The sequence below is a fragment of the Artibeus jamaicensis genome, unplaced genomic scaffold (assembly GCF_021234435.1).
Source record: "Artibeus jamaicensis isolate MK-2021 breed Jamaican fruit bat unplaced genomic scaffold, CSHL_Jam_final contig_233, whole genome shotgun sequence".
NCBI classification, from domain to species: domain Eukaryota; kingdom Metazoa; phylum Chordata; class Mammalia; order Chiroptera; family Phyllostomidae; genus Artibeus; species Artibeus jamaicensis.
Window position 1 is genome coordinate 4,643,934 of NW_026521486.1, and position 12,902 is coordinate 4,656,835.

Sequence of the window (12,902 nt, forward strand, 5' to 3'; positions counted from 1 at the left end):
CAGTGACGAGTCAAAAAGATGATATTGAATACAAGAATGTGCTGAAACATATTCTGACAATGGAATAATGACACCACTGAAACTCTTCGTATTTTTTTTAGACGTTCAACTCGTTTCTGCCAATAATGTATAGTAGAATGAAGATAAAAACAGCAAAATGAGCTCCCCCGCTCAGCACTGAAACTATACCCCGCGCCCCCTCCCGGAAGCGCTTTAATTGGCGAGACCCGCCCACTCTGTGACTTCACTTCCGCTTCCTGCCGCAGGCGCGGCCATTTCTACTTCTTTCGGTGCGACTTTCTGGCGGTGTGGACCGCTACTCTTCTGACGTCCTCGGCCCTTCTTAGGGGAGGTGAGACCGCGGAATCGCAGCTATGGTGAGTGCTTGCGCCTGGCCCAGGGGCCGGGAAGCGGGAGACTCGGAGTTCGGTTCACTCACTAGCCTGAAGAGGCTTAAAATCTGCTCCGTCTGATCGCTGGGCTGAGACTTAAGTTTGGTAGCTGCGTAGCCTCGGCCTCCCAGCCTGGCGTCTGAGCTCCGGCAGCCGCTCGGTCCCAACAGCCCCGCTGGAGGTTACAGCTCCCGAAGTCTTAGGGTCCCAATTATTGTGATTGGGGCGGGGGTGCAGCAGTCTGCGCATTCAGCCTAAGGTCTTTGGTGAGCCGAGACGGGCACGATCCGACCTGGGGGAAAGAGACCAACCCACGTGGATGAGGATAGAAAGTTGGACGAGAGCACTTTGTTTTTTAAATTTAGGGGATGGGGATCTCTAGAGAATGGTGTGGAACCCTGAATTCGAGTCAGTCTCTCCTACCCCGCTTTCCTTTGCTGATATTTAGGAGAGGGAGATCTCCATGGATCTGCGCCTTACAGGCTCGCCGCTAGTTACACGTGCCGGGGACCTAAAGGAGCCTTTGACATTGGGGGATGTGGGGAAAGTGAGCATTCTCGAGCCCCGCGGGGCCTGGAGCACAGCAAAGGCTCCTCCTGCGAGGTGGCAGTCTCAGAAATCAGAGATCCTGGTATCACCATGTGCGGTGCCTCCGAACTGTTGGTGGTCTCCAACTTTTAATCAAACTGTGTAGCCTGGTAGCTAGTTTGGGTTGGCACTTGTTAAGGAGGGAAGAGTTTGCAAAGTACTTCACTTACGTAATGAGGTTTAATCCTTCCCATAGAGCTTGGATCCAGGTTGATATCTTATCCCCCTTCACTTTACCGAGCCCTTCCCACCTGCCTCATTTTGAAGTAGTGCTCAGCTGAGCCTAGAACTTGAAGCTTCTAAACCAGTGCTTGTAGTAACGCAGTTCGCTGGTTTTGGAATCGATGGTCTCAGGTTGAACATAAAAGAAATTTCCCTCAACTTGTAAAACGGGAAATACACTGCACTTCCCATTGCAGTGTTAAGGATGTTGGGCAGAGTGAATTAAATGAGATATTGCACGATAAACACCTAGTCCTAATAATATTTGTTACGGAATGAGTGCTCACAGTATTTGTTCAATCAAAACCTTGCAGTTTGGGGATCTCTGGTATACAGGAGACCAAATTGCAGGAGCTGGAGGTTAAAGTTAGCCAGTGGTATGATTTTCTTCACTCTTTTAGTTAACCCTTTAAAAAGTTAGAAGATGGATAAATACAGTGAGGAATTTCAGTTCAGCTATTTATAAGATAAATAGTTTGGTTATAAAGTTTAGCCGACCTTCTGTTGTAGTAGTCTGATATTAAAACAATAAGATGATTCCTCTTTGATGGTGGTTTGGTCTCCTCTTTTTGCTCTTGATGTTTATTCAGACTTGAGAATACTTACTTCCAGAGATGGGTTGTTGGAAGCCACAATGGAAATATCTGCCATTTTTAAGAAATAACTTTGAGGAGTCATTGGCATTCAAGTGTTGTTGGGTCCTTTACTGTTGAGGGAGGGGGTTGATTGCCGATGAGAATTAGATTTTGATAGGTTAAGGACAAATGTGATTTCTCAGGTAGCCGCCAAAAGGATAAAGATACATAACTCCAAACTCATAAAGGGGAAAATAATGAAGAAAAAATTAACCCAAAGGAAGAAAAGAAAGAAAAAGAAACAACATGTGGGACCAATATAAGGCACAAAAAGATTTGGACTCAAATGTTTACCTAAATTACCCAGTCAGTACTTAGGTAAATATAAAAAGGGACTAAATGCTCCAGTTGAGACAGTTTGAAGTAAAAAGAATGGAAAAGATATGCCAATTTAAAAAGTGTAGTGTAGCCTATGTAAACCTCAGAAAGAAATGATCTGTAAACATAGAAAGTGGCCCCAAAATACAGGACAAATTTGAAAATGACATAGTTACAAAAAGAAATAGACAATATGCAATCATACAGCATTTAAGTGTATAATTGTTAGATTGTGAAGCCAAATCATCATAATGGAAATGGAGGATTTGAACAGCACTGTGAGTAAACTTGATCTAGTGGTCATAGTGTAGTAAATATTGCACCTGATGTGTATAGAAGACACTTCTCAAGCAAGGAACCCGGATCATAGAGCAAGTTCAACAAATTTTAAACGACTATTAATAATACAGATCACATTCTCCCAACCAAATGCAAATAAATTAGGAATCAGTAACAAAGTGTTTGGAAAGAAGATATAAATAACTGGGCCAAATAAAGTGTGATGGAAATTTGAAAACAGAACTGAACAATAATGAAAATAGCAAATACCAGGGCATGTAGGGTACAACTAAAGTATTATTTTGAACCTAAAATGCTTATGTTGGCGGGGAAGGAACAAAAGGGCAAAATAATCCCAAAGGAAGCAGGAATTACTGAAATAGAAAATAGATGCTAATGTTATAGGATGGACAAAATCAGAAGACAATTCTTTGAAGCCCCTTTAGTGAAATTGATAAAGAAAATAAGCATAAAGTCATATATAAGGAGTAACAGCATGCAGGAAACATAATATGCAGGCATTAGAAAGAAATTAGAGGGGAAATTGTGCTTAATTAGGTATTAAGCACAATTTGATACCTTTATTTTTTATTTTAGTTGGCTTTTCAATTTAATCTTTATTGTATTTATTTTACATTACCTTTTAGTGCCAGTATACGAAAACATAGAATTTTAGACTAAACAAATGACTGAAAAAAATACAATTATCAAAACCAATTCAAGTGGAAATTTTTTAAAACTTGAAGAGTAAACTGAGCTAAATTTTTTTTTTAAGATTTTATTTATCTTAGAGGGGAAGGGAAGGAGAGAGGGAGAGAAATATCAATGTATGGTTGCCTCTCGCCCTGCTGGGAACTGGCCTGCAACCCAAGCATGCGCCCTGACTGGTAATTGAACCGCGATCATCTGATTCGCAAGCCTGTGCACTACACTAGCCAGGGCTGAGCTAATTTTTTTTAACCTGGAAAAAACTCTACTAAGGCCACCCAGCCCACGGCCTGCATGTGGCTCAGGACGGCTGTGAATTCGGCTCAACGCAAAATTGTGGACTTACTTAAAACATGAGGTTTTAATGGAATTGAATGTCGCAGTGTATTTGATGTGGGGCCCAAGGCAACTCTGCTTCCGTTGTGGCCCAGAGACGCCGAAAGTCCCCGCAGGTCTAGACCTAGTTTATTGTATCGCTTTATTGAGATAATTTACATACCACAAAGTTAATTTGTTTAAAGTATATAATTCGGTGGTTTTCATATATTTATAGACTTGTGCGACCATCACTGTACTGAATTTTAGAGCATCTTTATTATCCCCAAAGAAACCTTATGTCCATCAGCTAATGGATATAAAATAAAATCTTATCTAAATTGGTTTTATCCCAAGAATTAAAAATTGGTTTAACATAGGACTACTAAAAATTAAAGAAGAAAAGTCTTATTTACCCGAGTCAGTACAAAAAAAAATCTGATAGTTTTCACCAATTCATTTGTAAAAGGAAAAATTCTTAGCACACTGGGAAATACAGTGAATTTTTTTTAGTTTGAATTATCTAGGAATAAGTCTAAAAGATATTAAGGGTTTTGGAGAAATGATAAAGATTTATTTGAAAGCATTAAAGCGCTAGTATATATATTATCATGGTTTGGCAGGTTCTGCATCCTAAAGGTGGTTTACCGGAATGCTTATTATATCAGATCTACAAATCAGACAGATTGTCCGAGCAGGCTTTTTATGGGCCTTAAAAAGCTACTTCTAAAATGTATGGAGAAGAGCAGACAGATTATAAGGTGGCTTTCTTACCCACTTCTCCAGGGAACTCCTCTAGCCCTCACCTAATCCCCATCACCCAGGCAGGGATTGTGACAGGTTTACCCAGTGCCATGTGTTAAGGACCAGGTAGGTGTCTTGCTGAAATCTGCCCTTGATGTCACTTCCCCAGGCATCATTCCTGTGTTGCTTTCTTTTTCTTGGGGGGGGGGGGATCATTTTGGTGTCTTGGTGTTATTTCAGTCTAAAGAGACCACCAAGGCAGACGCAGTTGTGAGTTCCCACCTGGCCATCACTCGTGGGTCAACTGCCTATCTACACCTGGCGGTGCTACATGCTGCCTGCGAGGTCCAGCCCCAAACCCAGGGTTGGACCTCACTGCCACCGGCAAACCGCAGGGTGCGTGCGATGGTGATGTGGAGCTGCATTTGGGTTATATTTGTAGTACAAATATATGTGTAAGAAGAATCACAGGGAAAACAAATGAGAAATTGATGAAAATGGTTAACCTTGAAACTTGGAAGGCATAGTGTAGGATGGATCCCATCCAGTTTGTTCCCTGCATGGGTTATTTGGAAGCAGATTCCAATGACACAACATTTTATCCATAGGTATTAAGGTATATATCTATAAAATAAACTTGACAACTGAAATGCCACTGTAACACTCCAACATTTAATAATTCCTCAATATTAAATATCTAGTATTAGAATCGAAGTCTTGATCAGATTTTTTTTTCTTTATTTTTTTCCCTACGACTACTTGATTATAGATGTTTTGTTCTTTGAGAAGGGACAATAAGCGCCTGTTATCTTTTGTATTGTCAGTACCTGTTAATCCCTGTCCGGATCCATTAATTAATTTGTGTCTGGATTGGTTAATATAGGTTATAAGATGGTGATGTTTAATTGTGTCTTTCCTTATTAGGTGGAGATAATGATACAAGGGAAACTTCTCATCTGCTGCTTGGTTACACGGGGATATGGTCCGTGTAGGAAAGGCAGGATGGATGCTTTACTCATTACCAGTTCTCAGAACACTGTCGGTTCACTAGCATAGCTTTGACTTTGGAAACATCAGATGTTTTATATATTTGAAAAAATAAAATTTAAAATAATGCTTTTTAAAACACAGACTGAATACAAAGGAATCTTAGTTGTATATCAAATTGATAACCAGGTGGAAATTTTTTAATTTAAATAACTTTTAAATATAATACTCTGACCCGGTGGCTTTAGGCAGATATATTCTAATAACAGAAAGCAATCTTGACTTTGGTGAGCTTGTTGTTGGTTGAGGCAATTTGTTACAGCAATTCTGAAGTCATTTTGTATGTTATTGTAGGGTTGAGTAAATGAGAAAATATTTTGATGTTTTGGAAACAAGGGTTCTTACTGAGGACAAAGGGAAATTCAAACATTGAATAGGGAATGGAGAGAGGAAACTTTGTGCTGCACTTCTATAAATTATACCTTAATTTTGACTCAGTAAACTTGGAGTGGACTGTGAAAATCCAAATTTGAAGACTACCCCAATGGATGTCGAGCCATGGAGCCCGTTTTTTAATCCATGTGCTGTGGTTTTACTCAGCATTAGGCTAAAGAGAGGCAAGTTAAAAAGTATACGTTATTGTAGCTGTATTATTTATGCATTATTAGATTGTGTAATTACTAACCTTTTTTTAATCCTAATTCAGTTTCTCTAAATTGGGAGTGTGCAGGCCAGTGTCATTTGTTAAGTGTGTGTTTGTGGGTGAGGGAGCCGGGAAGCTGACCATTGTGCCTCAATTGTTGATTGTGTTGTGACTTGTCGGGACAAGTTCTGGTTCCATTTCACTGATGCCTTGTTCACCCCACTGACAGACCGAGGCTGATGTGAATCCGAAGGCCTACCCTCTTGCAGATGCCCACCTCACCAAAAAACTCTTGGACCTCGTTCAGCAGTCATGTAACTACAAGCAGCTTCGGAAAGGAGCCAACGAGGGTAAGGCGGCCGGAGTGCTCCGGGCGGATGTAAAGACACCTGTCTCTGTCCGCAGGCCCTGGTTCAGGTCTGCAATATGGAAAGAGGGCTGGGTGCTCCTGATTGAGGCCGATGAGAGGACATGTGATGAGAGGGCACGAGAGCAGCCTTTTGGCATTAGATGCTAAAGGTTAATGGACTGAGAATTTTTTTAGATTAGCCTTTTGTCTGTCACAGGTACCTTCTAAGGAAAAGGAGAGCCAGAATCTGAATTTGGGCAGCGTTGCTCTTGGGCCCTTGGCAGGTGCCCTTGGCAGGTGTCCCCCAGTAATGCAGAGTGCGGTCCGTGGGCCGCAGAGATAAGCAGTCGGGAATGAGCATTTGAATGATGCTGTGCGGTGCTGCGTGTCCTTGGTGAGGGGCATGTGGTGTGAGCTTGTGTGGGTCGCGGCAGGTTGGGGCGGTAAAGCCCTCGCAGACCTGAGTCTAGAGGCGCTGCAGCGCACTGCTCCGTGCCGGCGGGGCTGTGAGCCGGCTGTCCGGCCAGCCAGGCAAGAGATGGCAGTGGCTTGGACGGGTGGTACAGAGGAGTGAAGGGGCCCGTGTGATACAGGGTATGCTCTGACAGAGCTGAGGGCGTTGGTGGGGTTTCAGAAAGGCATTGCGGAGGGCCGGTTGGTGATCAAATCCCTTGTCCCCTTCCAAGGCCACTACCGGACAGACAGAGAACCGCTCATGCCTGGGGGTTTTGCTCGGCTTGCTTTCACCTGTATTTCTTTTCTTCAGAGATTGACATTATGTCATTATGTCACTACGACTTCCCTGCCCAAACCCCACATCACCTATTGGCCTCACATCCTTCTGTCCACAGCCACCAAAACCCTCAACAGAGGCATCTCTGAGTTCATTGTGATGGCCGCCGATGCAGAGCCCCTGGAGATCATCCTGCACCTCCCGCTGCTGTGTGAAGACAAGAACGTTCCCTACGTGTTCGTGCGCTCCAAGCAGGCGCTGGGGCGGGCCTGTGGGGTCTCCAGGCCTGTCATCGCGTGTTCTGTCACCATCAAAGAAGGCTCACAGCTGAAGCAGCAGATCCAGTCCATCCAGCAGTCCATTGAAAGGCTCTTGGTCTAACCGGTGGCTTCTGCCACACTCTGCCACTGACTCCTCCCCCTGGGGTTGTGTATTATATTGTCTGTGTTAACATGTAGTATCTTCCAGCTACCTGCCATTGTTATAAAATATTGTTCTAGTAAATCTAGTTTTTACATTTTTTGTATTACTTTATCCGTCTTAACAGGTTGTCATTCCACCCCTGCCCTAAATCTCCCACCTTCTGACATCTTCTCTTTTGATAAATGAACTAAGCCCCCAAACAGGTGGGAACAGAGTAGTGACACCATTGAGAGGCAGGGACGAGCCAGGATGGAGATCTGGTTACAGCTCTCAGGCACTAACTCCCTTCTGTGTGCGGGCATGGTGAAGTAAACACCCGCTTGATTTTCCCTCATGCCTGACTACAGAATCATTCCATGCGTGTTTAAATGGTCTAGGGGTTTCCTCTGCTCTCCAGGGGATCATGTGTGTCATTTGGGGAGGAAGCATGTATTCTGTGAGGTTTTTAGTTGGGTGCCCAAATGGCATCTGCTAATGTGCCCCTACTGTTTGCTTTTGGTAATATGATGTTAAGTCGGTCTACCCCCACCCCCAACTCCCAGCTGTGCCCCTGAGGGTGGCAGGACAACAGCATACCAAAAAGGTGTGCTGCTGAATTCCAGAGGTGGCCTGTGCTAGTGAGACATGGGGCAGGTGACCCAGGTCTTAAAGGAGTCCCGAATGACGTGAGAGAATAGGGTCACCTGGTCCTGGGATGAAGGATTCCGGGCAAGTCTCGGAGACCTGGAAGCTACAACAGATAATGGAATCCAAGGAAACGTCCTGTCTTTGGGGAAGAGAGAGTTCTTCGTGGACACGGTACCTGCTCCGAGAGCCCTCACCCGTCTCCTGCCATAACGTGGATCAGATGTATGTATCTTTATCACGTCAGAAGGACAGTGCTAATGTGTCATTCTTATGAGAGTCCCAGTAAAGAAATATATTCATATTCCAGTGTGAAGAAAGTGTGATTCTTGGCAGGGATCCAACTACTACTTGCACAGAGAACTTCATTGTAAGAATGGTGTTAACTTCTCAACTTCCCACAGAGAAGCCGTACAAAAACCATCATTCCCAGTGGTTTCTGGCAGTTCAGAATGCCTCGTGCAGACTTTGTCATCAGGGTGTCGCTGTCACCCCAGGATTTCTCGCCCTTGGCACTGACGTTCTGGGCTGGGTAGTCCCTGTGGCGTCGGGGCTGCCTGTGTTGTGGGAGGCAGAGCGGCACCCTGGCCTTCTCCCACTGGATGTCATGGCAGCCCTAAGGCCTCCCTCCAGACATTGACATGGTTCCCTGGTGGCACAGTTGCCCCAAGTTAAGAATCATTGTTGCAGAAGTAGGGCTCGTTCTGTGCTTGCAGGGCGGTCCTTTCCCCCAGCTCACCCCACTGTGTCTACACTGTCCCCCAGTCCCACCCCAATAAGTTTCATATTTGTGGATGGTAGAGTTGGGGGTAGTTCTTGTACTTTTATCATGTATGTCTTTATAGTCATGCCTAAAAGACAAATAATTTGGGGGCCGAGAGAAATCAGCCCAACCTCCACCTAAACTAAGACTAGAGTTAGGGCTCCACCCACTAGAGCCCTAAGAAGTGGGGTGGGGCAGGGGCTCCTGGGACCTTCATTCCTGGTGCCCCGCCCACTCGGGTGTTGGCTCAGTGCCCACCGCTCCACTGAAAGCAGAGTGCAGGGTGTCAGTCTGCAATCACCTTACAAAAGCCCTGTGGCTCTAATGGTCTCCACTGCCTGTCCTGTGTCGTATTCTCCACCATGTCTCATCTTTGCTCAGTGTTTCATACTTAGTTTCTAGAACACTCCATAGTGACAGGAACTTCTGCTTTAGAATAAGTTTCCTGAAACCATTTTTTCAAAAGGACGTATGATTGAGGAATACTTTTACATTTATGATAATGACCTTGTGAAAGAGATTATTCATTTGTTGTTAAGTACTAAATGCATTTCCATTGCCTTAAATCCCCAATTGATGTTTTAAGGAAGGGACGGAGCTTTTGTTGGAGCCATTTAATATCCCCAGGTATCCTTAGTGTCAGCCAAGTTACGTTTTGAAAAATCAGATATGTACCTCTGGCATTAGCAGACAGATACATCTCACATGGGGCAGTGGTGAGTGGGTCTAATTATCTTCTGAAGGAAAGAAAAAGATTTGAAGTAGCAAGTCTCCGTGATGCTGTGGCAGCCAGCACCCAGGTCGTCCCCCCCCCGCCCCCCGACCCTCACCCTGTACAGTTCACGCCCTCTGCAGTCTCCGCTCACAGCCACTCAGAGCTGGTCTGTGGGACTCGGAGTACTGAGGAATGTCATGAGATGTCCTAGGTTCCGTAAAAGACGCTGCAGTTTCTGCCCTCACCTTGTACCCCTTCTTGTTCTAAATGTGAGGAAACGGAGGTTTGAAAATGCCAGGCCCATTTCCCACAGTCCCTTGTATGTACATGATGGAGTCAAGACACAAAGGTATTAAATCTGACGTGTGAGTTTACAATAGCCGAGCCAAATTACGTTTGGACGTGGTGTTTCTCCCGTGGGCAGTTTGACGGCAGAGAAGGCAGGCCTCATTGCAGAGACGGCTCACACAGTTGCTGTGTGGCACAGACCTCCTGCGGTGATTTTGTTATCATTTACATCATGGGAAAATAAGTAGCTTAAAGGGCAGTGGGTGCTTGCTGTTGGACCCTTGAGCTGTCATTCCATTTTGTAAACAGAACGGAGGAGAGGAGCCCAGACTTGCACGAGGACCCTCAGGGGTGCACAGAAACCTGGCACTCAACCTGGGGCCCTCCCTGGCTAGCCAGGAAATCCAGGAGTGAAAATAAAGGCCCACTGCCAGTACTCATGCTCACCTTCCCGCTGTGCCTAGCCTGAGTCTAACCTATCTTGGTAGTAACCCTGAGTAGAACCCGGTTTCCAAACATGTTCATTTAGAAGGGATGGTCTCACTTCTCAACGAAGGAGCGCTACTGTTAAATGGTTTTGCATCATCCTGCTGTATACTCAAAGCATCTTTTTTTTAATTTAAAAATATTTTCAATTTTTTATTGGATTGATAATAAAAAACTATCTTTTTCAAAAATATTTTATGCTGCCCTGGCTGGTGTAGCTCAGTGGATAGAGCATGGGCCTGCGAATCAAAGGATCGCGGTTCAATTCCCAGTCAGGGCACATGCCTGGGTTGCAGACTGCTTCCCTGCAGGCCAGTTTCCAGCAGGGGATGCATGAAAGGCAACCATACATTGATGTTTCTCTCCCTCTCTCCTTCCCCTCTATAAATAAATAAGTAAATAAAATCTTAAAAAAAATATATATATATATATATATATATATATATATATATATATATATATAATTTTATGCTGTAAACAGGGACTTCCAACCAAGGTGGAGGCATAGGTAGACACACTGTGCCTCCTCATACAACCAAAAGAAGGACAACAACAATTTAAAAACAAAAAACAACCAGAACAGACAGAAAAATCAAACTGGATGAAAATCCACCACCAAGGAGTTAGAGAAGACACATTCATCCAGACCCGTAGGAGGACAGAGACGGGCAGCCGGGTGGAGAGGACTCACGGAAAGGCGGTGGAAGGCAGGCCCGGCAAGGTGGCAGATTGTGGAGCAGGGTGGGCAAGGCTGCAGCTGGCCAGCAAGGTGGCAGCTGGCGGAAAGGTGAGGCGGCGGCTGCTGGAGCGGGTGGTCCCACTTTTGTGTGCGGATAAACCAGGAGGAACAACTGGGGAGTGAAACAGACCTCGCAACCCAGGGCCCCAGTGTGGGGAAATAAAGCCTCAAACCACTGATTGGAAACACCTGTGGGGATTGCGGTGGCAGCGGGAGAGGCGCCCAGCCTCATGGGAGAGTTTGTGGGAGAGACCCACAGGGTCCTAGAACATACACAAGCCCGCCCACATGGCAATCAGCACCAGAAGGGCCCACTGTGCTTGTGGGTAGTGGGGGAAGTGACTGAAAACCGTCAGAGAGTGGAGCAAGCACCATTGTTACCTCTCGGACCCCTCCCCGACATACAGTGTCACAACACAGTGAAGTGGGTTACCCCACCCTGGAGAACACCTAAGGCTGTGCCCCTCACTACGTAACAGGTGCGCTGAGAAAAAAAAATAGCCCAAATGAAAGAACAGATCAAAGCTCCAGAAAAAATACAACTAAGCATCGACAGGTAGCTAACCTATCAGATGCAGAGTTAACAGAAAACACTAGTAATCAGGATGCTCACAGGATTGATTGAATTTGGTCACAAATTAGATGAAAAAATGAAGGCTATGCTAAGTGAAATGAAGGAAAATGTACAAGGAGCCAATAGTGATGGGAAGGAAACTGGGACTCAAATCAATGGAGTGGACCAGAAGGAAGAAAGAAACAACCAAATAGAAAAGAATGAAGAAACCAAGAATTCAAAAAAATGAGGAGAGGCTTAGGAACCTCCAGGACATCTCTAAATGTTCCAACATCCAAATTATAGACGTACCAGAAGGAGAAGAGGAAGAGCAAGAAATGGAAAACTTATTTGAACAATTAATGAAGGAACATTTTCCCAATCTGGCTAAGGAGATAAGACTCCCAGGAAGTCCAGGAAGCTCAGAATCCCAAAGAAGTTGGACCCAAAGAGGAACACCAAGGCACATCATAATTACATTACCCAAGATTAAAATGAAGGAGAGAATTGTAGAAGCAGCAAGAGAAAAGGAGAGAGTTACCTACAAAGGAGTTCCCATCAGACTGTCAGCTGATATCTCAAAAGAGACCTTACAGGCAAGAAGGAGCTGGAAAGAAGTATTCCAAGTCATGCAAGGCAAGGACCTACATCCAAGATTGCTCTATCCAGCAAAGCTTTCATTTACAATGAAAGGGCAGATAGAGTGCTTCCCAGATAAGGTCAAGTTCAAGGAGTTCATCATCACCAAGCCCTTATTATATGAAATGTTAAAAAGATTTATCTAAGAAAAAGAAGATAAAAATATGAACAGTAAAATGACAGCAAACTCACAGTTATTAATAACCACACCTAAAACAAAAACAAAAGCAAACTAAGCGAACAACTAGAAAAGGAACACATGGAGGGTTATCAACAGGGGAGTGGGAGGGGGAGAGCAGGGGAAAGGTACAGAAAATAAGCAGCTTAAAGGGTAGGTAGAAAATAGACAGGGGAAGGTTAAGAACACTATAGGAAATGTAGAAGCCAAAGAACTTATATGTATAACCCATGGTCATGAACTAAAGTGGGGGGATGTGTGTGGGAGGGGGTGTGCAGGGCAGACGGGAATAAAAGGGAAAATGGGACAATTGTAATAGCATAATCAATAAAATATATTTTAAAAAATATGCTGCAGAGAACTGTAATTGAATAAAATAATTTAAAAGTATTTTATGCTATTAGTTTTCCCAGTTTTCCCCCTTTGCCCCACTCTACCCAGTCCTCCCAGCATCTCTTCTAATCAGAGAATTATCCTCCCTTTCCCCGGATAAGAAATCCAAACAAGAATATACACTTCCTGCCCTGGCTGGTGTAGCTCAGTGGATTGAGTGTGGGCCTGCGAACCAGAGGATCACAGTT

At 44.4% G+C, this 12,902-nt stretch overlaps 1 protein-coding gene across 1 annotated transcript; it reads left to right on the forward strand.

Moving 5' to 3' along the window:
• Positions 1-262: 262 nt before the first annotated feature.
• SNU13 (small nuclear ribonucleoprotein 13) lies at positions 263-8,264 on the forward strand. The gene is made up of 3 exons (XM_037160627.2): positions 263-377; positions 6,061-6,181; positions 7,032-8,264. Exons 1-3 carry the CDS (start codon positions 375-377, stop codon positions 7,292-7,294), a joined length of 387 nt encoding a protein of 128 aa, XP_037016522.1. The 5' UTR covers positions 263-374; the 3' UTR covers positions 7,295-8,264.
• The last annotated feature ends 4,638 nt before the right edge of the window (positions 8,265-12,902 follow it).

Excerpts from the sequence above, each read along its gene's own strand:
- SNU13 (XM_037160627.2), top strand. Across the intron at positions 6,182-7,031 it reads TCGGAAAGGAGCCAACGAGG|CCACCAAAACCCTCAACAGA; the intron begins GTAAGGCGGCCG and ends TTCTGTCCACAG.